Consider the following 26,569-nt stretch of genomic DNA (forward strand, 5'->3'; position numbering starts at 1 on the left):
TTAGTATTTTCCCCTTCTGTGGGGCTGCCTGATTAGCAGACAGGCTACACAACACCGTAACACTTTCAACACTGCATTTTTTGCAAAGAGCACGGCCAGTGCCCAAAGGATGAATAAGCCGAGGGGAGGTGGGCGGGCACAAAAAGGAGGACGTGGGTTTGCTGGAAGAGATGATGAATCCCAAGCAGCATCCCTTGTTCTGCCAGTGGCTAGCAGTAGGATCTCTGGCTGAGTCCTTTATCTGTAAAATGACCTAACCTCTGAGCTACTTTAGGCTGTAATAAAAAGGCTAGCGGCTGGTGTGAGCTCTCACTGGTATCACGGCAACAGCGGGAACGTTTCAGAGCAAGCTCAGTTTAGCCGCAGCCTCTGGGGTTCTGGGGAACAGCTCTTTAATGTCTGCAAAAGTGCTTTGAAACCCGGCAATGAGAAATGTGGAAGGCGAAGGACGGCGGTTATTGTGAATATGTCGGATTGTGCTCCAAGCGTATCTCAGTGCAACAGCTTGGAGTAACCATTCCTGCGACCTGAAGGGTATCTCAGTGAGATGGCTGTGCTCAGATTTCTCCTGACTGAGAAATACCCAAGGAGACCCAGTTAGCTGCATGACCTAAAGGATGCTTCAGGTGGGATGAAGCCAGCAAAAAGATCAAGCAGGCAATTCCGAATGATGCAACAGTGTGGAAGCTGTCAGGGTGATGCAAGGGCACAAAGATCTTTTATTTATCCTCCTCGTTGGGCAGATAGAGGTTAAGAACCATAGTGAGCTTGGGGCTCTCTCCTTCACACCCAGAACTGTTTGCAAGTCCCTAGAAGGATCCTGGAAACTTCTGCCCTTGATCATCCACCACTAGGAAGTCCTCTACACCTCTTAGAGTCATCCTCAGGGATATACCCCTCAGCCTTGCTGGAAGACAGAGTGGATTTTGTGGCCATAAATTTAACCCACAAAGAAACCATTCAGACAAGGTTGTTGCACTCTCTCACACATCCCTGGAAGGGGAAGCAGAGAGAGGAGGTCCCAAAACTGAGCCATGCTGCTCAGAGAGCAGGATTTTGGGGTGTCCCTGGGCTTGGTTCAGGAGAGCAGCATCTCTCCACTGCCTGGCCAGCCACACTCAACACTGCTGATGCAAATCCACAGGAGAAGAGCCAGCGCTGCCATTCTCCCATTTCAGCAGCTCGATGGCACATTTTGGAAATGGAGGCTGTCTGGTGATGCACAGTGCTCAAAATCTCTTCCTTGCCAGTGGCACAAAAGACCTAAAATGTTATAATGGGACTTCTGGTGTCCACCAAAGCAGTTCGTAGGAGAGACTGCAGGATTTCTCTTTCTTCTCCTTCCTGAAGCTGTACCCCTGGGTTATTGCACTTATTAAATTAGGAGCTGTAAAACAACTGGGTAAATAATAAATTGCCAGAAGGAAATAAAAAAAATGCCACCCATTTTGGTTATTAGTCCAGATGAGTGAATTAGGTGTTGAAACAGCGGCTTTGAAGTTTGACTCATTAAATCACACACCAATTCAGTGCTTATTAGGTCTCCAGACAGATATATAAAAACACCAGGCAGATAGGTTTGCTGTTAGCAATAGCCATTACTTTTTCTGCTGTGAGCAGCCTGTGGGTCTCATGCTGTTTGCTCGGTTGTGAGAGAAAAATTTAAAGCACCAGCTCCTAGTGCCGCATGAGAATTTGGGAATTGTGGGGTTTGTTTCTGAAGAAGGAGTTCAGAGTCTTTATTTAGGTGAAGAATGGTATTAGAATTTGCCGCTTGGTGTTTGAAAAGAAGACAGACACAAAGTGCCAACAATATAGTCCCTCTTTTTAAAGCAGTGTGTGTGACAATTCTTCAAACATAGCCACAGACTGGGATGAGCTGGGATGTAATGGTGTGCTGCAACATGCTTCAGGCATGGGACAAGATGGTGTCTTTAAAATTACAGTGGAAGGCCAGAGATTTGAGATTTGTTTGTCAACCATACTAGCTGGACAGGCAGACAGGTCATCCTGCTTTTCGTCATCTAATAAATACCTGTTCAAGGATAGAACAAAATCATCTGCGATGCTTCGATGTTGTAACCTGAACCCCGAGCCCCAACACATCCATTCTGTAAGGGTGTCATGTCAAGGGAAAATGTGATAGAAAGCAGGTGATAAATAGTCAGGCAGGAGTAGAAAATGAGCTGTGAGGAGACTTTCTGGTCCATCTGTCCCTGAGGAGGATCAGTCAATATTTAAAACACTTCCAGGATGCTCAGGTGCCTTCATTGCTCAGCCACCAGCTGGGCCATACATGCCCTAGACTAAAAGACACTGATAGAGAGCTTATCAAAAAAATATAAGAAGACCTGCCTTCAATATAATTCTTACCTTAAAATACAGCCTGATTTTCACCTAGTCTGACTTCTGTAAGAATTTTGTATTCTAATGGGTTACAGATATTTTAAAACTAGAGATCTCCCCTGAAGCTCAGTGTTCAGACATGGCACTGTTGGCACAGAGTATTGAGAAGTCCTAAATGAAGTCTTCAAAGTGATGAGGTTAAAAGAACAATACCTTTTGCTTTCTTCATATTTTCCTTATACTACGAACAGTAAGGTCATGATTTCCAGCTTTTTTCACAGCCATGATTCTTAGAAATCTATTGTTTAAATTGAAAAGTAACATTTTCAGTTAATAACTCAATTCCAGGAGCTGAAGCTGTAAGTCAGATGCATTGCAAGACTGAAAAAAGTCGGTGCTAGCAGTGGCAGACATGCCCGGGAATTCCCAGTGCTCACGCATTTATAGGACCAAAGGTTTAACCAAATGTTCTGACCACGAACCCAACCCAGCTCTCTCTGGGAGTTTAGTATTTCACCTCCTAACCCAGATATTTCAACTGGAACCTCTCGTTTCTTTAGGAATGAAACAACTGAGCATGTCTGTGGCCTAAGCTGCCTTTCGACTACCAGCTGAAGCTCAGGAGGGCCTTCTGAGATAAATAATATATAGAATAAGTTCTGCTCCACAACTGACTCTTACTGAAACCATGTTGTTTTTGTAGCTGATCTGTAAGGCAAGGAAGGATAAAGCTGACTCATCTCACAGGCGTTTTGTGAGGTTTAAATTGGCTGCTGGTTGCCTGAGTAAAGATGGGACCTAAGGGCAATTTACCCGCGCCCTTTCAACACCACAGCTAGGAGCGGGTAGCAGCAGTAGGATGCGGTTGACTCACAGAGCCCCAGTGCAAAGTCAGGCGGGTGTTGCCCTTGCTGTAGCTTCTGAGCACCTCCAACTCCTTCATCCTCCTCACACGTTTATGTTCACACTTAGAAGGGTGGAATAATTCGGGTTGGAAAGGTGTAGATGGCAAGGTCAGCTGCGAGATCAGACCAGGTCATTCTGGGCTTAATCCAGTCTGGTCTTGAAGACTTTAGGTGTGTTAAAATTTAGAGGTGTCAGGGTAACACCACTGAAGGATGTGACCAGGGCTCACGGGAAGGCAGTGGCAGAGTTACAAATGTCATGGGTTAATCCCTCTCAGCAAGAACAGAGGCCACGGCTCCAAGTTTTCCTCCATAACCCAGAGGATATGGTTGTTTGCATCTTTTCAAAGACGAAAGCCAAAGTTTTCACTTAATCATCTGGGTTCAGGAGCTGCAGCTTCACAAAGAAACACACATTCTGAGACACCTGATTAAAATGAAAAGCACAAGCTGAAACTCTGGACTTACCCCTGCAACTTCCTCCATCCCTTGATTTTATGCTGACCCTATTTTTAGGCAGGAGAGGCTCTGAGGGGGTACTGATGACTTCAGCTGGGCACAAACTTTGTTATTAGGTGATTTATTTATTTTTTTTATTTGTCTTGCTAACATTCCAAGAAATATCTGCAAGGAGAATGAAGTCATGCTTCGGCTGCCAGCACTCCTCATGAGGGATCTGTTGCAATAATTAGCAGAGGCTGTTGCACTGGGCATGATTTTTCCCAGGCTGTGCCCACCACATGGGTCCCAACAGCCGCGCGTGTGATGCCAGCAAGGTTTCAGCTGCTGGCACGCAGCATCGCAGGCATGCCCAGACCCTTCCCGTGCACAGCGGTGTCATGAGACGGAAGGCGCAAAAACCTCCTGGCGCCCCGTAATGTCCGCATCCTCAAGGGCGTCCTCCATCCCTGCACTATGCCTGCTGCCCCCATGCCTGACCTCTTGCTGGCTAAGCCCTTCTCCTCCACCATCCGTTTCCCTTCCCTTCCTCCCCTGCTCCGCTCGCGCACAGCATCCTCCTCCTGTTGTCATAACAACGAGCATCAGCCCGTGGCGGCTGTGCCAGCCCTTCCAGCAAAAACACCTCCTCGGGGGACAAAGCACCAGCTCGGTCCCTGAGCCATCTGGCTGCGGTGGGGAGGAGACCAAGGCTCTCCCCCAGGCAGAGGGACAGGGGCTGCCTCCCGCCTGCCAAGTGTTTTGCCATGTTCCCAGCTCTCAGAGGGACACAGGCACACACACCTCATGCACTGGCGTGCTGCCTCCACCCCTCCCTCTGCCCCACCACATCCTTCCCTCTGTCTGTCTGAGCCCCAGCAAGGGGAAGTGGGATGCGGGGAGCCCCAATACCCCTGGGGAAGGGTCCCCTGTCCCCTTGCATCCCCTGGGTACCTCTCTTCCCTGTAAAGCACAACCCCACTCAGCGGCACCCCCAGGCATGGGCAGGATCCCACAAGGGTCCCAGCGCACAGCAGGGTGCAGGGATGGTTAACGTAGCTGCAGGGATTCACAGAAGCCATGAAGCCACTTCCCATGTCAGGACATCTTGCTCCCAAGCACGAGCCCTTCTCACGCTGTCCAAAGAAACAAGCTGCAGTTCCTTCCTCTAAGAAGGGGGTTGGCTCAGGGGACAGCTCCGGTCCCAGAGGCTCCCATGGCTTGGGCACTGCTGCTCTGAGAGGGACCAGGAGCACAAATGGAGCGAGAGCTGCCCCTCAAGGCACCTGGGGAACTGGGCACCCACACAGTGCTTGGGGAAACCCTCCAAGTCCTCAAAGGCATTTCTTCTGACACTCTGCAACCAGCAGCTGATGGAAGACATTCAAGCCCAGCAAGGTGATGCTGCTACACCCAGAGGCACATAGGATACAGAGCACCAAGAAAAGTCAACAAAAAAATCAGGTTTCTGTGCTCTTTCTTCATCCCTTGTAAACTTTGTGTGAGCTGCATTCAGCCCAGACTTTCAATGCCAGGACCAGAGACCAACACTCTTCTCAGTGGCTGTCAGCTTCTCTTTCTCAGCTCTTTTCCAGCAAGCTCTGCCAGCTCCACCCTCGGGGAACATCCACAACCTTTGCACTGATGCTAGTGCACAAAAACAAAACTAGAACCCAACCAAAAACTCGCTGGCTTGGCTGCTTCTTCGTGTGGACATTTGTCCATGCCCACCTCCAGCCCATCTTGGCTTCTGTCCTGCTGCATCTCCCCGGAGGCATCGCTTCACCTCTGTCCCCAGGCCTTTTCCCTGTCTTATTCCTTGGGTTATTCCTCCCACACTGGCAGCTCCCTTTGGTGTAGCTCTGTGCAAGAATGCAGAACAACTGCAGGTAAACAGATCATTTTCTTAAAACCAGCCACTCCCTGCACAAACTCATCAGCTCTTCCCAGTAGTGGTGCTGACCCACATCTTCCAGCTCAGCCCCTCGGCACGGTATTCTGCCTCCTTCAGCCAAGAGCCCTACAAGAAGTCAAGGAGTGAAGGGATCAGGCTCCTGAAGGTGCTGTTATGCCTGCAGTGCTCATAAAGACCTGGTTATAACAAAAAATAATATTTTTTAGGTTCCCGAGTCAAGCTCCTAAGCTGCTGGAAGTCTGAATCTGGGGAGAAGGGAAGGCCACGTCACTGCAGCTCTCAGGTATTTCCAAACCGAGGAATTTTCAGACTCCCAGAGAGAAGTGCTGATTTCCTACAGTACTGTCACAACCTTCTGAATGCAATGGGCAACTGCATCGCAGTGGGAACTGACCTGTAACAGCAGCCAAAGGACTCTGAATATTTTGTTGCAACACTTGGCTTCACAGGGGAGGAAATGTCTGGTCTCTGTGTCCAGAAAACAAAGACTTTTCAGGGGGGAGGAATTTCTCGGGACACCTGATGAACTGGAGCCACTCTGGAGATTTGCGTAAACCAAATTTGTTCCAGGCTTGAGAGATTAGCAGGGTTTAGCTGCAGCGTTCTCCAGACAGCTCTGGATGCCTTTAAAGCCTCTCTGGTTTTAAGAATTGGAGAAACTCTTCTCTTTAAAGGAAAAATGATTCCTCCATTCAGTGGCTGAAGCACACACTGGAGGGGCTGGCAGCATATCTGGAACAAACGTCACCATCGCGCAGCTGCCAGCCAATGCTCGTTGCCTTCAACTACCATAAAGGAAAATACAAGGTGTTATTGGGGTAATAAAGGTCCTGATCTTCCCCGAGCCCTGACTTTCACACATTTCCCCAAGCCCACAGAGTCTGTTTGGATGCATGGACCAAAAATGCTGGAGCCACACCTCATGCACCTTGCACAGCCCCAGTTCATGGAGCAGGGAGAGCTGTGCCCAAGGATGCAGAGCACAGCACCCACCACCCAAAGCCTCCTCAGCCCTTACAGCATGAGGAAACCCCTGGGGAGATGTCACCCAATTTGTGCAGCTTTAGCCTTTGCTGTTGCATACGCTTTAACCACTGGAGTTTTTATAGCTGTATGACTATTACTATCTGCAACTGGGGAAACTGAGGCAAGGAGCAGTTGCCTGCTCCCCAAGCTGAGTGTAGGGGACTGGCACATTCTGCCTGGCTGGCAATTAAATGAAAGAGCAGTAATTGTTACAAAGCTGGAGAGGAGGAGGGCAGAGGTTGGAGACGCCACTGCCACCACCTCTCCTTCCCAGTCACGCAGAAGCGTGGCATTTGCGAGACTTAATGGGGACTAGGTGAGCTTCCCCACCCCTTCCCTCATCTCGCTCATCCAGCACAGCCACCGTGCTCAGAAACCAGGGCCGGCGGAGCCAAATATTCCGGCTGCGGGCTCTGATGCTTGGACACGGAGCAGCTGGTTATGCTGGCTGGTGCAGCCCCAGCTGCCTGGTCACTGCTAGAAATCAGACAGAGATTGCCTTCCTTGACCTATTTTGCAAAGCCTCCCCCCCGCTGTTCCCCTGCTTTTGTCTCTGAACTCGTCTGCAGACGTCCATCAAAGGCTGGTCAGACTGCGAGAGGCGACGGGGTGAGGATGCACGGTGGGAAGCTGCCCGCGAGGGTTTACTGGAGCAGAAAGGAGTGGATGGGCTGAAGGCTGCCTGCTTCGTCAGAAGGACGAGTAGCAGGGGGAAACCACGGGCTTTTCTTTCTTTTTTTGTAATGGCCATGCTCATTTCAGGAGCAGTGCTGGAGGTGACCCGGCCTCAGGCATACACGGAGCCTTGCACCAGCTGGAGAGCAGGAGCAGAAAGGCTGGGGTTTGTGGGGGTGCTGGGGTTTGCGGGGGTGCTGGGGTACTGCCAGCAGCCAAGGGAAGAAGAAGAAAGGAGCAGGTTCCCTCCCTGCTCCAAAACACCCTGGTTTTTATTTTGTAGGTACGCCAACAGCCTGGTGGGACAGAGCCTGGAGCACCACTGGGGCTTGCAAAGGCTCCCCACGTCCCCCTGGCTGGGAGCTGGGGCTGGGGCGCAGCCTCGCCGGGCCAGGCCAACTGGATCAGGCCCTCCGTGGGTTTGACACGGGCAGGACACAGCGGGGCGAATCGCCTCCAGAAGGACAGACAGACCCAGGGAGAGAGGACAGTGTGGGGAGGTGAGGAGGCACAGATGCTGTGCAGCATCCCAGGTTTGGGGGACACTGCTTAAAAAAAAAAAAATCCACCCCAGTGCTGCTGCCGCCCCCACCTGTGCACTGAGTTGGGTCCAGCCTCTGCAGAGCATCCTCTGCATCACTGCCCTGCACCACAAGGAGGGAATACTAAAAAACGCATTTATTATGGCATTTCTGTCGGGGCAGCTGGGGCGCTTCAGGGGGAGGGCTGGGATGCGGGACCTGGAGCTTAGCGGGGGGTTATCCGAATTTGCCTCTGTCGTTTCACAGCCTGGGTTTCCGACTGAGTTAAATAAAATGGAAATTAAAGACTGCCAGTCATGCAAGTAGTAATATGTTGGGATTTTAAAATTTATTCCAACATGCTATTTTTTTAAAAATATGCTCAGACTGAGCAGACAATCTGAGCTGTAGTAAAGGCAATATTATACTTGTAAAAACTTCTCATTCACAGTACAGATGTCATTTACAATAAGGGTCACAAACATCAAATACTGAGTATTTTTCTTCTTTTTTTTGTTTTTTGTCTTTTTAATTTTTTTTTGATTTTTTTTTTCTTTTTTACATCAGACTGTGCTTTTACCTGTTTTTTTGTTTCGTTTTTTCTTTTTTTTTCTTCTTTTTTTCTTTTTTTCACTGATATAACCATACAGACATTGCAAGATGCAAGTGTAGAAACTGGAATTAAAATAAAATTACAGGCAAAACTACCAAATTACATTGTACGCTGTACATATTTACAGTACCTTTTTTTGGAATGTATTGCCATTTTAAGAACATATAGAAACTTTCTACAGACTATTCCACTTACAGAATACATACACCTTTTAGAAAAAAAGGCAAATATTTATCTTACATGAGACCATGTATATTAAATTTGCGTACACATTATTATTATTATTATTATTTTTTACATTACATTTACTAAAGTGATCGTAAGTGCCATCATATCTCAGTAATGAAAACAGATTGGTTTTATGCCATCAGGACTGTTTTTTGTTTTTTTTTTTTTACTTTTTTTGTGTAAATATTTACAATATGGTTTTATTTGTAAATACTGTGCAATAGATGGAAATACTGGGAAGAAAAAAAAAAAAGAAAGAAAAAAAAGAAAAACACATGATGAAACCAAGTAAGCAAATGAAAAACTGTTGCAAAAAACACCAGAAAAGGGCTAGATCAAATTGTCTAGGATTTTGCATGGAAACTGGAATAATTTTAATGATTTCAGTGTGACCAAGTATATTGCTTGTTCAGATGTTATTTTTGTGGATTTGAAACAAAAACCAGGCAAAAATGAAAGCTGGCTTAAGGGAAACCCAACCGACCTGCAGATTTTTTTTGGTGGAGGTTAAGGAGACGTGACGGGAGGTGGCCAGGTGGGCCTGACGTGGCTCCGATGGAGCTGATGGGCAACAACTCGAAGGACGCTTGGATGCTTTACTCTGGTCGACTGCAAGGAGGGGTCAGGCACCCAAATTTGTCCTCCTCCATGGCCTCGATGGGGTCAAGTGAGCGCACTGGTGGGGACAGGTGGGTGGGTTTATCAGCCAGCCCCACCGAGGAGTGAGACCTTATAGACACCCGGGTGGGAAATGTCCCCCCTTAGGAGCAGGTGACGGAATACATTTCCCAGTCATAAGCCATAAAGTCAGAGCTACTTCATCATGACTTTTAAGAGTTTCCTGCTGCAGTTCCTGGGTATCCAGCCAACAACCTGTGACTAATTAGAGGTGACAGGGACCTACTTCAAGGCACGGGGGCATTCGGGGAGCCAGCTGCCCCCCTCTCCTCCCGTGGTCTGCTCTGTCCTGCAAATCACTCTTTAACCTTGATAAAAGAAGCTAAATTTATGTTTAACTCTAAGAAAAAAGGCGTTATTGAAACTCCTGAAACACATAAGCTCACATACAAGTGCACAGGCCAAGTTCTCCTCGCAAAATGAATTTTTTGGACGCCAGAGCATCCGTTTACCATTGAGTACTTGCATTCATGGGCACTTCACAAGCAGCTTGTCAGGGATGGGAATATCGGAGCAGGGCTTTGGCTGACCCACCAGACACGGAGGAGCAGCCAGTGGCCATGTGCCTTCACTGACTATAAATTAAGAAGCTCTGCCAGAAGAAAAGCAGGAGATGTTATTTCCACCTGCTGATGAAAAGTAAAGGTCGGCCTTTGGTTTTTAATTTGCCTACTTGCATGATTAATACATTCTCTTTAAAACAATGCTGCTGCCTGCCTCTGCAAAGTGCCTGCGCAGATATAAACTTATCCATCCCTGCAGCCCTTGCGGAAGGGAAACCCAAATTTATCATCCCTATTTTGTGGACAGACTGGACAGACAAAATGATATTAAAAGCTGTGACTTGCAAAAAGGTTTCACCAAGTGAGAAGCTGGCAGGTGCTCCAGGTAGGAAATGCAGCCACCAGGGATAGCTGGGTCTTCAGCCCCACCACAAATAAGGTGCAACTCAATGAAAGCAAGCGGAGCCACACCGCCGCTCTCCTTGGCTGAGTACGAGGCTGAGGGGATCCCCAAATTGCTCAAGGTCACACTGTGATGGCACGGCAGGGATGGAGCAGCCCCCAGGGACGCCCGCCCTGCCCGCAGACGGAGATGCTGGTGCCGGCGCAGAGGAGGACGCCCTTCCTGCGGAGCTCTGAGCTGTCAGCGGGATAATTAGCCCTTAAATATCAATATATATATATATATATATATAATGATTCTTTTTGCCTATAATAGGCCATATTGCGCCCGTTAGGTATCGCATGAAGCACCATTTCACCCCAGCCAGAGCCTCCCCGCCGTGCCTGCAGCTGCTGCGCTGGGAAGCTGAACCAGGTTGAGACTCAGCGTGGCTTTTTTCGCCTTGCTCCTGAGTTTTCAGCTGTCCCCACACGCACCCGCTCCGTGGCTGCCATTGGTGGGTGCGGGATCTGAGTGGGGCACGATCCAGGGAGCATCTCGCAGCTGCACGGCCCCTTCCCGCCTCTCCCCGCTTTTCAGATGCACGCGAAGGCAGCCAGGCAGTTGCGCCCCGTGCAGTGCCAGCCGCGACGCCCTGCAGCTGAGATGCAGAATGCTTCCACTCATCTTGAGCGTCTGGAAAAGCTTTAAAAAAATCATAAAAAATAAAATAACAATAAAAACACAAAACGAAAGCAATGGACTGAGTGGTTTCTGGAGTTTGATAGACTTTTTTTTTTTTTTTCCCCCCTCTGTTCAGAAATGATGGAGGGGGAAAAAAATAAAAAATAAAAGAAACACACAAAAAAAACCTACCTGTGCCAAGGATCAACAGGTCAAGGATTACAATATAGTTACAGAAAGAAACTGAGCAAATTTGATCTAGCCCAAAGCTCGTATCAAATGCACCTAATGAAAACAGGATGCTGAGTGCACAATTGCTGCATTGTTTTTCTTTATGTACAGTTTCTATATATATATATGTATATATATTTTTAAAAAATTAAATACAAAAAGCTACCTTGGAATAATGTTAAGAGTGTGACAAGGGCAAGGGGGGAAAAAAGTGGGAGAAGCCAGGAAATTCAAACCTGGCGCTGGACTTGGAGGGGTAGATGGTAACCAGGGATGCTCGCCGCGACCAGGGCTGAGCAGCCCGCTCCAAGGCATCTCGGTACTAAGCACACACTCAAATGCTATTAAAGCAAGGAGGATTTAAGCTGGTGCTTAGGAGTTTCTCTGAGCAGAGATGCTGGGCTGAATTGAACTCACAGCCCTTGGCTTCTGCCCTGGGATCTGGCTGGCTTTGAAAGCAGGACCAGCTTCCAGGCTGGGGGCCAGAGAGGGGTAGATGGGAAAAAGGGAAACTTAATAAAAGTGCTAATTAAGGTAGAAGTGGGTTCTGGACATTGTTTTGGTCAGTGTCACAGCCTTAATGTTATTTCCATGATATCTTCTTTTGTACTTAATTCCCTTTACAAGAAAAGCAAAAAAATAAAAATTAAAATCACAGATTATTAAAAAAACTATAGTATTTGCCCATGAAACGGGAACAGTTCATAGCTCATCAAGTCTGGCAAGGAAATATGTTCTCATTCAGGGTTTTCTTTGATTATTTTTTTTTTAATTTTATTTTTTTTATTTTTTAAAAAAAGTGTATTACGTACCCGATAACCTGGAACAGCTCTGAAAGAAGAAAGAACTGGTCCACTGGTTAAATATTTTTATCATAACTCTCTCTGTTTTTTTTTTCTTTTGTTAAAATAAAATAAAATAAAATAAAAGGTTTGTACAGATTCCATTACATAGACCAGAAAACCCTCTGAAGTAGTAAAGAGCCTGCTGTCTGCTAGGGCAAACATGTATCGAAGATTTGTATTTTAAAAAGCATGTTGACGTGACGGAGAGGAATGGCTCCATCGGGTCTCTCTGTATTTGGTATCGCATCTATTGGCAGTAGAGGCCATTGCTCCGCCACGGATGGTCAGAGTGAAAAATCTGCTCTGGAAAAAGTTACCATGCATGCCGAACAAGCCGACTGCAAACATTAACTGCTCAGCGTTGTAACTTTTCCTTCCAAAACACCAAAACAGGGCTCATCTGCGCAATAAGGGCTACATCTGTGGTGTTCTGTTTAAATAAATAAATACAAATAAAATCGGGCACAGTAAGTCAGGAGTTACGGAGCAGAGCACAAACTCCTCCGGCATCCCTAAAGCTCAGCGAAGCAAAACCAGCCTGGGCTGAGTGGGGATGGGATGGAGGGAGCTTGTCCACGACTTAAAAACTATAGAGGAAAAATGGTCACAAGGCTGAGCGTTTACTGCCACCCTTAAAGCAAGGCTGGGCATTTACAGAGGGCTTCCAGAGCCCAGAACAGGGCTCTCAGGCACACGCAGGACTCTGCCGGGCGATGCCGGGCGTGGGATGGCAGGATTAAAGCAAGCAGGAGGCCAGTCCTGGCACCGGGGTTACATTCGATACATTCCTACGTTCTTGCAGTAAAATCTTTGAAGAAGAACTTCTCTTTTTCTTTTTTTTTTTTTTCTTTTTTTTTTTTTAATGTGTGTGTCCCTTTTTTAAAAAGTGCTTTGATGGGTTCTGCAGGAGGGAGAGATGCTCACAATTATTTTTTATTTTTGAGTGAAAATTTCTCTCACGGGGAACAAACCTCCCCCTCCTCGAGGAAGTGCTAGTTTCATTTACAAGTTCAGGGTAAACACGTTTTTCAAATGTAAAGCAGTCTCAAGTGTTTAAAGCACAACCATAGGCAATCAGAGGGATGCGAGAAAAAAAAAAACAAGCACTTTGCGAGAATTAAATAAAGCATGTAATAAATACGAATCATAAACTTCTGTACACAGGAGCAAGGGTTTGGTTTTCTTTTTAATCATTTAATCAATATAAAAAAAGTTTTTTTTGTTTTTGTTTTTGTTTTCAGTGCATCTTCTTCCTCTTAAAATGCTTAACCCTTTCCTTTCTGCATCTCTCAGGCCCATAATAACGCACACCTAAATGGCAAAAAAGACAAGGTCTAACAAACCCCTTTCCAAAAAACTCTAAAAAAATATTCACAGCCTCAAACATTTTTGTACATTTCAAGCAACAAAAGGTATAGAAAAAGGCACAAGTAACTGCATACATGTGGAGATAATACCAGACTGGGACAAAGAAAACCAGGAATCTTCCATGGGTTTGGTCATTCACTAGAGTGCTTCTTATAGCGATGATTATACTAAAGGAAATAGTGTTGAAAATGTCTGTTGATTTTACATAGGAAGCCTAAAGGTGGAACTGATGGTGGAGGCTTAAGTACTTCCCGTGTTTTCATCCACCTTTTTTTGAGTTTGACCTAAATCTGCGTGCTCTAGGTGTGGACTGCTCTTCCTGGAGGTTCCCCCTGGGCGGCTGGGCTCTCCGGAGAGGTTCCTCCTCCGGACGGACAACGGGTGGGCGTGCGGGTGGCTGGCGGAGGGCTCTGAGAGGCAGCCGGTGCTGCTGCTCCGGTCTAAAGGCTGGGCAGGGAGATCTGAGATGAAAGTGCAGGATGATTCCAAAGAAGTGCTTGAGCTGCCACATTGCTTCTCGCCCGGTTTTTTCAAGGGGTCGTCCCCACTCGTCGAAGGCTTTGGAGAGTGCTCGTCGTTTGTGCTGGGGCTGGCTGGGGATGCCGAGCCGCCCGCCTGCTTGGCGTGGCTGGACTCGGCGAACGCTTTTACCCTGTATTCCTCCTGGTCTGTCTTTTGCTGAAGCTCACTAGTCCTCATTTTCTCTTCCAAGTAACTGCTGCTCGTGGGCTCTGGGGACAGCGTGTATTTAGAAACTTTTGCAACCGGGGAGACAGATGCCGATGAAGGCTCCTGCGGGACCTGCGGTTCCTCGTCCCTCTCGGGAGCCTGGCTGAATTCTGCGAAGCCACTGCTGCCAGATGCAAAGTATCCCCCTTGCAAGGACACGACTGAGCTGGGCACCAAGCTGGGATGGGTGCTTGGCCTTGCCTGGACCATCTGGATGCCCCCAATGGGAATCATGGGGTACGGGGTCCTCGCGAGCTGCTGTGAATGCAATGGGAGGTGGCTGAAGACATTCTCTTCCCCTCGGCTGGGAGCGTGGACGTGTATTTCATGAGGTGCCTGCAAGGGTCTGGAGCAGACGGGCTGCGTGACGCCAGGTGAGCATGTTGGGCTTCTCGCTTCTATCTTCTGCACCGGACAGGGAAGAAGAAACAGCCAAATCAATGCAATGCATGCGTTACAGCACTAGCATCATTAATGCTCATTATAAGGATCGATTCCGTTAACATTTAATTTTAATTTGGAGGGAGATCAATCAATTGAGGGAGGCTCGGGACTCCAAACCCTTAAGGAGCAAGAGAGCCCGCGGCATTTGCCTTCTGGGTACACGAATGCACACAGTCTGTTAGGGCACAGACCCAGGGCTTTGGTTCAGGCCTGGCTCTTTATCAGAGTGGCCTCTGAAACCCCAGCAGAGGATGCCAGCATTCCCAGCATCCTCGGATCCCTTTTGGTACATGGATTTTCTCAGCACCCAGAACAATATTAATAGTTTTTATTGCATTTTACTAAAGCAACGTTACATCCTTACAGGTGCTAATTGCAAGGATGCTTTGGACTGAGGGAGAGAGCATGAACAAAAAGCACACCCAACAGTGTGGTCCCCACCACCACCCTCATGGTGTGGTCTGTAGAAATCAAGGGTTAAGACCCTACCAATTTACCTTTTCCTCTTTCTCTCCCGGTGCTTCACATAGTTTCCTAATGTACATCATGGAGAGATATGTGGCTAAACAGAAATGGATTAATTAGTGATGAGCTTATAACTAAACCCCTAAACAGGACTCCCAAGAAGAGGAAGCAACAGAAACTGAAATAAACTGTCCATTAAGATGGGGTTATATGATTTGAGGATTCACTGGAGGGCAAATCTGTGGAACTATGGAGAATTGAGCTGGATCTCTACGAAGAGGTGGCAGAGGAAGGCAGCAAAAGAGAGACTGAGAGAGAAAGCAAAAGCCACAGAAGATAGCGATTACTTGGCCAGCAGTTACAAAATCAAATGCTTCCTAAACGTCACTTATCCACACGGTCTTGGCAGAATCACTGTAAGGGTGCTGGGAAACCCCAAACAAATCCTCTCGCTGGTGAAACAGCCATCAGGAGGAGAGGCTACCTGCAGCAGGAGCCAGTGGGAAAAGACGTGGCCATGGTGAGACCTGATGCACAGACCTGGACAAAAGCCTTATGCTCAAGCTAAGCTCAGTTCATCTTCAAGTTTCCAAGTGATGAACACCATTACCATAAAGGACACTGAGCTCCATGTGGGTATCCAACAAATCCAGCTCTGATCTTTCTGCCTCTTGTGGCCTTAACAGGAATGTAATTTTGCAACGAAAGCCTAGCTGTCCATCTCAGCAATGAGAGGAAAGTTTATAGTTGCTATGGAAAGAAGCAACAGAGGCGAGTTTGGGTGCGTAAGAGGAGCAGGACAATGGAGGAAATAGGTATGCGGGTGAGAGCGTAAGTAACAAGGTGGGAAGGGGCAGATAAGCAGGGGTAGGTACTGCTGTCTCTCACTGTGGACTAGAGAGCTTAGAGGATTTGCTACGACCAGTAGCGGTGGGCAGTTTCCCTGACAGAGATGGTTTATAGCTGAAGGACTGGGGTTTCCACAGCCCTGAGATTCACCACAGAAAGTTAATCAAAAGGGAAGGGAAACAGCATTAAAGTAGGTAAAAGCGTTGGCCTAAAATATCTGATGGCCTCTGGGAAGGTAAGGCAAACACTCATAGTGGAAAGCAGAAGGAAGGTAGCACCAAAAGAGGGAACGTTGTCAAAGACACGGGAGAAACGCACACTGGGCAGCGTGGCTTTTCTGGGGAAGACCTGGGTCAGCATCTGCCGCGACCGGTCCTCCGAGGGCTGGATAAAGGCCTCTCTCTTCCCAGGGCAGGCCCTAAGGGCTCGAGTGTCTCCTCACACCAGTTTCACAGCAGAGCAACTCCAGCAACTGGATCTCATGTTCATCAGCATAAATTACAGGAGAGCCAGGCACATCAGCAGAAATGGGAGATCTCTTAACGTTCCACCAAACCCGACGTCTAATTTGCCTGTAGCAGTGGGAGGAACATGTAATTTTCCTTTACCCATAGGATTTGATATGTCCAGCAGAGAGATTAAATAATTTTCTGGACCCAGTGGGAAGCACCTCTCTGTGCTGAAGAGAGAAGTGAGATGAAATCAGAGATGTCCAAACAAACATTTCTCAGCAGTTAATCCAACAGAGGGGGCTACACATCCACATAGCCCAGGAGTCAGCAACAGGGTGTAAGACCCTTGGCTAGCCCAAATCTGGTTCAGGTCACTGACCACGGAAAAGTGGGTAGAGCTTCACCCAATCTGGTGAAATCTAAGAAATAGGTCTGAAATTCCCAGGGAAAAAGTCTCTTTGCGACGATTTCAGACATTATTAAGTGGACATCCTTACTGCTTTCTTCGGGAGGAAAAGCAAGAACAGCTTGGTTCAGGGAGAGTAAATAGCCCCTTGGAGAGGGGACAGCTTTATTTGTCCCTTCTAATGGGACCAGACCAGCAGGGGCAGAACACATTGTGGTCCACTGTCACTCTTCCCTGGGTTACCTGCGACATCAGTCACAGACACTATGCACTTCTGCATTGCAAGGTTCGGTAAAAAACATACCAGAGAACGTATTAGAGGGCAAGAGGGGCTTGAACTTACCAGCTTGGACTCATAGAGCTGTACGTTTTTGCCAAAGAACCTGTGAGGTAGAGGCATCGAAGATAATATTCCATGCTGGGCTTGATATGAGCTTTGAACTTTGTCATCTGCTGCTAATTTGCTTGTACCAGGCAAGTCCTCTTTCCCAGGCGATGGATACCTAGGTGACTCTGAACAGCCTGGGGGCATGCTTTTCTTCAGCGATAAATATCTGACTGATGACATCTCTCTGCTCGGAGACGAGTGCCTCACAGGGGAGACATCCCCTTCTGGTGGAAGGTATGTTCTTGGGGACAACTCTCTTCTCAGGGAAAGATGCCTGCTGGGTGACAGCTCAAGTCTTGGTGACACACATCTCAGGGGAGATGCCTCCCTCCTGGGAGAGACGCGCTGGCAAGGAGACAACCCTCTCCCCGGAGACAGGCACCTTAGAGAGGACAGCTCTCCTGTTGGTGAGAACCGTTTCGGTGAAGTTTCGTTTTTGGTTAACAGGTGCTTTCTGGCTAGCATTGGTCTGCTGCTGCCACCACCTCTGCCAGAGTCCTGGCTCGGAGACCACCTTTTTCTCGGGGAGGTGTCTTTTGAGGTTGACAGGTCCATAGCTAAGGACATCTGTGGCCTTGTGACAGACTCCCTTTCAGCAGAAGCCAATTGTTCGGTGGAAGTCAAAGCTGGTCTGTGGAGACTCAAGAAGCTGTGGCACACAGCAACGTCACTGCCGTCTGCTGACCACTTGGTTTCCAGCCCAGAGGAGGAGGCCTGCTGGCCTTCACCTACTTTTTGGCTGCTGGAAACAGTTTCTTGGGCTAAGGACAATGCTGTTTCGGTGCCTTCCTCTTGAGAAGATGGAGAGCCACCTAAAGAGTGCATTGGTGGGCCGGTATGTTTGCCTTCCGGCAACTTTAAAGGTGGCTCATCTTGGCTCTCCTCTTCCTCCTCATCTTCATCATCTTCATTGTCATCATCATCGTCAGATTCCTCTAGGTCTGAAAACTGATGTTCCTCGATAGGCTCAGATCCCTCCCGCCCCTCAGAGTCCTGGAATAGGTCTTCACTGGTTCCTGCAGGGATGGGCAGACACAAAACAGAGAGCGTAAGACACACAAACAGACACAGGGTGGTTTTGTGCTAAATCTGCTCAAAAGTTCTAATGGGACGAGAGCAGGGAGGACCCAGTTATTTCCTAGATCTAGTCACCTCACACTTTGAAGCCTGCGGCTTTGCCCTCTGTTCCACTTCTGCTCCTGATGGTCCCAGTGCCTTCACCGCTTTGAGCTCAGTGAATCTCACCACTGCGACCACCTCCTCTGCCCAAATTTTGGCTCCAGCCATTGCTCTGCCATAGGCCCCTGCTTCTGCCGTACACCATCACACAGCCTGGCTGCCTTTCTCCAGGAACGAAAAAAAGCTCTGGCTAGATTAGGAGAACAGCAGCACTATCATCCTTTGACGTTCTTTTTACAGCTATTTGTTGTAATGGTGCCCACAAAATGTCTACAGCTGCTAAAGCACAGGAAGGCTGCTGGGATGACAGCTCTCATCTTCCATGTGTTGGGCCTTGTCCTGTCTAGATAACATGACATTTAAAGATTAGCAAGACAGGTTTTTATTAAAAATGCAAACAACAGCGCTGAAAGAACCTCTGTGGTTTTTCCCAATTATGATGCAGACATGTCTGTGGGAAGCCTCACATCGTGATGCTTTGATAATAAGAGTCTGTAAACAGAGCGGAGTATACAGAAAGAAAATTCCAAAGAATTTGAAACCTATCTGCCTGTATATATAAAATGCAGTATCTCTCTTCTACTTGAAGAGCCAGCAGAAGCTTTCTGAGATGGGCACCAAGCCTGCAAGCAGATCGCTGCTGTCACCCTCTGCTCTGCGCAGAGAAAACCTGCATTTTCCCATGACAGATGTGCAGTGGATGCTAGAAAAATGAAAGTTCAGCTTGAAGAGGTCCGTCGGGAACAGCCACTGGATGTCACTGTAGCTCAACAAAATCGTGCTGTCAGGAGGCTTTTCTGCAAGTTCCCACTGCTCTGGAGGGGCTAAGAAAATACCAATTTCTCGAACTCCGCATGAGCCCAGCACCAAGGCGGTGGGTGCAGTGCGGATGGGACACGCTTGCTCCCTGCTTTGCAAGGGGAGAGCCTAGCTGCTGCTTGGACACCTGCACGGAGCCAGGCAGCTAACTGCAGCACTGCTGGCTTCTCCTCCCCATCAGTTCATCCTAGGACGCTGCTCCTCCTCCGATGGACACTGACACAGTTTTCCATGTAGGGCTGCCATCAGCAGGACGAGCCAGAAGGGAAACTCAGTGGAGTTAACGCAGAGGCTGGACCACACCTGCTTGCAGCAGGCAGGGTGGCTTTCAGAAGGCAACGTGGCCACACAGGGAGAAGTCCCTGTGATCTGTGGATAAATGCCTAATTCAGTTTACTTTGAATAACGGGGCCTTACCTGTAAATGCTCACGAAGTATTTGGCAACCCTCAGACCCTAGTGGAACAAGGCATGTATTTAGCAGCTCTCCACCAAGAGGCTGGCTTGCATTGTGCAATGCTTGTATAACGATGGTGTTTGCTGGACCCAGGATCCAGCAGCGGGTTGTTTGCAAACTCCCAAAGGAACTGACTTCAGAACAAATATTATTCCAAAAGACTCATTCTCCCGGCTCTGGGGTGAACTGCGCACATTTCTTGCCTGGAAAGGGAATATATCTCACCACCAGAGCTACGAGCTAGTCCCTGCCTCTGGCTTGGGGGGCTGACATCTGTGGGCATAGGGATGGACAGACAGCTCCGGCCTCAGCCCCTGCTGCATGGTGTCAGGCCCGGAGAGCCTTCTCCTGTGTGGTCTCCTTTTTTTTGGCCCCAGTCGCAGTACAGACAGGCGCTGGCCAGGACAGACAGCAAGGTCAGAAGGACAGAGTGAGGGAAACGTGAAGCCGGTTGCGCACTGGGACGTTGTTTGCATTTCCCACAGAGGGGAAGGGCTCGGTGAGTCCCGGGGCATCCCAAAGGGACTTTGCTTTGGCCTCCTAACATGCTCCATGTGGGCAGAGAGCTCAGGCCTGAACCAGCAGCCCTGGCTGCTTGCAGCACAGAAGCATTTTGCTGAGCTGATGGGGAGAGGAAGGGCATGGCAGGAGAAGACTGGAGGTTGGGGGTAAGGGATAGAGGGAGGGAGGGAAAATGTGCCCCATCAATGCCTTTGAGGGCTCTGCATGCCATCTCATTATGTTTGTGTTATCCTCGTGGTATTCCACCACACTGGTACAGTCACACCGAGCAAAACCAGTGCAATAGTGAAGAATTATGCTCCAATCTCCTTTTATAGTAACACCCCCTTCTTTCCCCTGCCCCTTAAATAGAAATCAAAACAATCAAGTGAAATACAACTCAAGTTTAAAATAATCCAGGGAGCTTTAGGAACTGCTGCTCCCTGCCTGCCTGCCCCCGAAGGAGAGTGCAGCACTATTCCTGCACATGAAAATAGCCACTTTTTTTTTTTTCTTTGCTTTTTTAATTAAACTACTCATCGCTAGGCTCTGTTCTGAGCCTCTTCAGGAAGAAGAGAGACGACAGTGTGTGTTTACACAGGGGAGGCTATTTCCAACCCACTACACTGAGAGCTGGGGATGCGCGACACAGCTGCGATCTCTGATTCCTCATGCACCATTTCTGCATTCTTTTGTCATCCATCCACATACCCCCAACTATTACAGTACCAAATACAATCTTCCGACCTTCCAGTTGGCTGTTTTATTTAGTATTTACTTGGCATTTATGAGCAACAGGCCTCCTGACTCACGAGGCAGAATATGTGAAATTTCAGCAAAAGTCCAGTGTTAGCTTTAACCAGGTGAGAAAGAAGACGGAAGGAGAGAAAGGAAATGCTCCTCTGACACCGCGCCTTCCCGATTTCACCTTTCTGCATTCCTTCCTGGCAGACTGTCCCCTTTACACAAACACAAATGGTCTTCATCAATGGGAGGAAATGGGGACTGTATATTTTTCGTAATTCTAAAATTACACGGGTTGCTTGCATAATGCAATACAGCCCAGACAGCACAACACATTCCAGCAAGCTGCCGCGCAGCCAACAGCAACACGGCGAGAGGAGTCCTCTCCGAAAGCTCGTGGGCTCCCGTCCCTCTGCAGCCCCCGCAGGACCTTCCCTCGGTGGGCTTAGCAGGTGTCCAACAACCACGTGCTCAGCCACAATTAGCGAGCAGTGATTTAACGACGGCCAAACAGAAGTCCCCCAGCTGACAGCCCCAACATTTCTGCTGAGCGCTCTTCCAGCCGACCCGCAGCCACACAGCCGACCATGCCTGGGCTGTTCCTTTAGTCCTCCCCTCTCAGTGAGGCCGAAGGCTGGGACCAGCTCATCCTCCTCACCTGCCAGCCCTCTGTTTTCACAAGCTCCTGTTGGCTCACGGCCTGCTCTGGCTTTCGCACCGCTCCACGCGCTGCTGTTAACCGTGTGTGAGCCTGGGACGCACGGCTGAACGAAGCGACGAATGGAAGCACTCCCCCCGACCCGCTAAGTGGGCCCTTGCGGTTCTGCCCTCAGAAGCCTGCAATTATGTGTAACGTAAATAGGGCTCCTGATCTGCAGGTTTTCAAAAGTGACACTCAATTAATTGATTCATTAGTTCTAATTGACTATAATGGACAGGTTTAACATAGTACTTGTTTTTTCAGAGTCACATAACCAACATTTCAGGAGCCACTTTCCGCTTTCCCTATCTGCCTTTAATCTGCAGAAGCATCACCTGTAGGTGGTATAACAGCAGGGAGAGATTTTTGGAGGCCGTGAGCTAGTAAATTATTTAAGTCTGTTCCTGGACTGAAGGAGTCCTCCAGCAATCCCACATGGAGCAGCCTCTCTCTGCTGCTGCCATGCCATCACTTCTCCCTTGGGGCAGCAACTGCAAAAATCCCTGACTAGGTTCTTTCAGCCATGCCCTCCTGTGGAAAGGTCCCAGCCAAGTAGAGCATGTCTGCCCGGCCGAAAGGTTGCTCTGAAGAGCTAGAAAAAAGCCAAGAGGTCCAATAAATTTAAAAGGAAGAGAACAATCCCTTGAGGCAGAGAGGCACCTCAGCCTTGAGGTATTTGCACCCTTGGTCCATCCTTCTTCCCCGCCGCTGTGGAGCTCAGTGCATTTTGCAACTTGCAAAAGTTTCTCTAACACGACAGCTTGAGCACACCACCGGGTACATAGAAAAGCAGGCTCAGTGAAATGAGATGGTTTTAAGAGATTAACTCAGCAGCAAAGTAGATGCATGTGCCCCTGTGAAAACAAGCACAGGTGTCTAGTAACAGCAGTGGAAGCGTGGCAGGGCTCTTTATTTCTCCCATGTCCTTGTCCCCTGTGTGCCCAGGTGACTACACCTGGCCTGAGCCTGAGCCCAAGGCTGACAGGGCTTGGTGCTGCTGCACCACGAGGGCACGAGGGCTCGGGCTGGCTAACCTCCTCAGGCGTCTCCTCCAGCCCCACCGCTCGCAAGCTGAGCCATGGTCTGCTCGGGCCAAGGACCGTGACATCGGCCTTCAGACCACGTCTGTCCCAGGATGGTGGCACGAGCTCCACAGCCAGCTGGCACCGATCACCCCACATCTTCGCCTCCAGCACAGGATGGCCACATCCAACCTCCCGCTCAGGAGTGGTCCTGGGCCCAGGATAAATCCCAAACTGTGCTCAATAGTTTTTTGGAAGTGTGGTAGATGGCCCGGACCAGACTTGACCTGGGGACCGCTCCTGCAGTTTGAGTCAGGACAGCGGCATGCCAATGCCTGCAGATATCCCCAGGAGTGTTTAATTAGCCAGCGTGGCTATACCCTGAGGACACAGCACACAGGCAAACCCCATTCCCACCATGGGCTTGTACGGAAACTCACTTCATGATTTTTAATTACCTATAAAGCAGGAAGCATGTGACAGTGCCCATGGCCCGGGAACCGGCCCCTATCCCAGTAAAGCCTCTGATGGACTTGACCTCAGCAGGGGACCGGGGTGATAAGCGCTGTTTGTTGTTCCTGCCGAGTTAACATTCCCTGGCTCACAGCACCGTCTCCAGAACTTGCTCAGCTGATGTTCACTTTATAAAAATAACCGTGGCGCCATGTGTTTTATGAAGCTCGCGTTAACCCATTGTCAACAAACCCTTGTGGGCTGTGGCAGAATGAATCCCAGGGACCGGGGAATCGAAATGGTTTGGGGTGAGACAGGGGAGTGAAACGGGAAATGGGAAAGAACAACGCTAAATGCAGCCACAAGAGCTGTTTTCATACTGGGATTTCTGGGGCGGCAGCCAGGAATGGTCAACGGTGTCATGCCCGGCCTGCAACGCAATGCAAACAGAAAACACCACCCTGCTCTGCGGCACTAAATGCTTCCAGGAGTAAACACAGTGACAGAGATGGACCTGCGCCCCCAGCGCCTCTCTTCCCTCTATCGCTGGTATGCACTGTGCATCCTATAAACACAAACAACCTGCTGAATGCAAATGCAGGTAAGATAAATTTCATGAGGACTTGAGGTCCGCTACCTCTAAGGCTTCTTCTCGGTCATCCCGCACTGCAGCTCCAACCCCAAATACCCGGGGTCTTGCTAAAGGAAACAGAATAACAATTGTAAAAACATCTAACTGGTCCCTGGAGACTCATAACCTAACCCTTCCCAGCTGTCAGACCACAGCCTCCAACAATTTGGGTAAAATATCTCTTCCTAGCTCAGACAGCTAAGTATGCAAGAGACTTCCACATGTTCCTTTGGAGATCTTCCTCACCCTTCCCTCAACATTTCTGATGGAGACAGGAGGCCAAAGTGCTCATGGTCACCACAGTCCTGCCTGATGCTGCCCAGCCTCCCCAGGGGTAGGTCTGCTTTTTGGGATGACTTCAGGGAAATTCAGCTGCAGATACTACTATAAATCAGGGCGGAAATTACTAAATGAGAGAGTCATGTGTACTTCTCATAGCACAGACAGACTCCTGAATTCACAGACCCTTGGACAGACTTTGTGTTTGCTCATAAGCAGATGAAAGAAACGAGCAGGTGAGTCAGGGTAAATGTATCTTCTTGTAAAGCACTCAGAATAATGCCATTAAATGTCAAAGCACCATGTTATTTTGGCTTTGCAGGCTCTTTCCCTGCTGAGAAACCTTCCAGGTCACTACAGACCTGAGAGGTTCACCTTCATCCTACACACAAAACAGACCTGGGAGAGTGCAGGATGAAGGAAGCAGCTGCCCCCGTCCTGCTTTGCTGAGGCTCCCCGCAGTGGGGCAGGGTGCAGGCTGGATCCTTTTGCTCATGTCTGCACCAGTCCCTGAAGACATAGCCCAGGGTTGCTCCAGTAATTTAGGCCTTCCTGGGTTTGCATTTGTAATTCAGAGTTTCCCATGATCAGCCTAGACATTCAGGGCAGGTCCCTAGAATATGATTTTCATGGAAATGTCCTTCTCTGGCGCACCTTCCATGTCACGGGAGCGCATCTACCTTGGCAAGAACATCAGGGCAGCAGCACGAGCACCTGCTCATGCTCAGCACTTCAGCTCCAGATCCTAACCAGGGGTGCCAGCAGTGACCATTTGTCCTTCACCCACAAGACTGTGCTTGCAGCAGTGAAGAGGGGGAGGTTACAGCCTCATGCGAGGCTTCTTGGGGGTCTCATTTTGCTGCTTTGGGACTCCCTCTACAACCATGAGACACACAGGCTCTGCTGGAGCATAGCCATCAGGCTCCTGCACTGAAATGCTCTCTAGCCATAGCCCAGATACCGAAGAGCACCTTCTCACGCCACAGCTCCCTTAACAATAATTATGTATATAGCCCACATGCGGAGCACTGCACCAAACGCAGGATGCTCCCTATCTGTCTATTTACTCTTGTGTCTGCAGCCAGCCAAAATATTTCAGACAAACAGGCACGAAGCCCCAGCAGGAAGACACGGGCTCATAGACCATCCCATCGATGAAGTTCCCCAGGATGGCTCTGCAACTCACCCAGTGCAAGCAGAAATTCACTCCTGGGTGCTGGAAGGAGCCTTGGGTGAACAAAACCACCCCACGTCTTTTGCTTGAATACATACTGACTTTTCTCAGAAGCAATATCAAGTTTACAAAGTTAAAGAATTTTACCTTCTTCGGCTTCCAGATCCACCAGTGAAGATACCAACACGCCCATCTCCTGACATTTTTTGCTGTGGGCTTTTGACTTCATATGTTTAGTCAGATTCCCTGAAAGGAAGCAGAAAACATATTTTGGTCAATACGGCTTATTATTATTATTGCATTTTTGCAAGCTTAGCAGTAGAAAATTAATAATTTGGCTCTGAACCAGATGAAGGAGGCCTCTGACTCTCCCCAGACCACTATCCATTGCAGATACCCCATGGTGCAAGGCTAGATCTTCCCTTCATTCCTTTGCTGCTGCACTGGGGTGGAGGAACGGAGGTGCAGGCAGGGTACGAGGCTGTTGTGCAACCTGAAAATCCGGCTCGGATATGCACTGGGGCTCGTGCAGGGAAAAAAGTCCTGGATTGCCTTCAGGTATGATGGTGCAGCAGGGTGAGATAGTAGGAAAGAGAAAGATGCTTCCCAGTTCATTGCAGTCTGGCAACACCTCCCACCTCATCCCAGCACTGGAGGTCACCTGCCTCCAGGTATGAATACTCCAGATGCCAGCAGTGGGGGGAAAAAAAGAAAAAGGAAAAAAAAAATTAAAAAAAAATGAAGTGGGCTTTGGCTGCCTCTGCCTGAACAGCTGGATAAAACTGTAGATAAAAGTATTTAGCGGAGCTAGCTGGGAAATGTAATTTCCACCCTGAGCAGCACTTTGCTGGGCTGGGGAGCGGGCACCCCGGGAGGCTGGTGGGCAGCTGGGGCAGCCCGGGGAGCTGGCAGGGGACTGGGCAGCCCGGTCTGCATCCCACCTGGCTTCACTGGTGGCTTGGAGAGACTTGGGACACTCTTGAAGAACCAGCATCTCTTCCACTGGAAAACACTCATGTTTTAACCCACACTAGTACTTACTCAGAACTGTGTGCACATGAAGCTGTCTGGAGTGGAGCAATGCAGATGCGCACCTACACCCCCCCCCAGCAGCATGGCTCCGATGAGCTGGCCATGCAATGAAGCACCAGGGAGAAGGAGGAGCCACAGGTACCCCTAGAGTACTGCACACCAGGTTTTGGCATCACGACAAAGCCTGCAGAAAGCTAACGAGGCTTCCTCGGGCTAGGGTGGGAAGAGCAGCCCCTGCAAGGTGGGGGCTGGTACGCGGGGATGTTCACTGCTGCTCCGAGACCCTGCGGTGGGATAACCTGTGGGCACAGTGGCCTCACAGGGCCTGGCTGGCTCTCATCTCACTAATTCTAACTCCCACGTTGCAGGCAGGTTAATTAGACAGTTATTAACCCTACTTATCCATGAGGGAAACAGTGAGCAAAGGGGAAACTTTGTTGAGGGGGAAAACGCAGATAGGTGGAAAGGAGAGAAAAAATAAAGGTTAG

At 48.9% G+C, this 26,569-nt stretch overlaps 1 protein-coding gene across 22 annotated transcripts in view; it reads right to left on the reverse strand.

Moving 5' to 3' along the window:
* Nucleotides 1-8,156: 8,156 nt before the first annotated feature.
* The window catches only part of HIVEP3 (HIVEP zinc finger 3), a 292,513-nt gene continuing 274,100 nt past the window's right edge, over nucleotides 8,157-26,569 (reverse strand). For 19 of the 22 annotated variants that reach the window (XM_066982758.1, XM_066982757.1, XM_066982752.1 and 16 more), the window contains 3 exons: nucleotides 25,197-25,295; nucleotides 17,047-18,107; nucleotides 8,157-14,492 (listed from right to left, as the gene is read on the reverse strand). In XM_066982758.1, coding sequence (XP_066838859.1) covers nucleotides 13,599-14,492; nucleotides 17,047-18,107; nucleotides 25,197-25,295 — 2,054 coding nt within the window. In that variant the 3' untranslated portion in view covers nucleotides 8,157-13,598. Of the gene's footprint in view, nucleotides 14,493-15,028; nucleotides 16,418-17,046; nucleotides 18,108-25,196; nucleotides 25,296-26,569 lie in introns of all 22 variants that reach the window. The other 3 variants (XR_010826517.1, XM_048073021.2, XR_010826516.1) reach the window with 3 other exon arrangements.

This window comes from Anser cygnoides, chromosome 24 (genome assembly GCF_040182565.1).
Source record: "Anser cygnoides isolate HZ-2024a breed goose chromosome 24, Taihu_goose_T2T_genome, whole genome shotgun sequence".
NCBI lineage: Eukaryota > Metazoa > Chordata > Aves > Anseriformes > Anatidae > Anser > Anser cygnoides.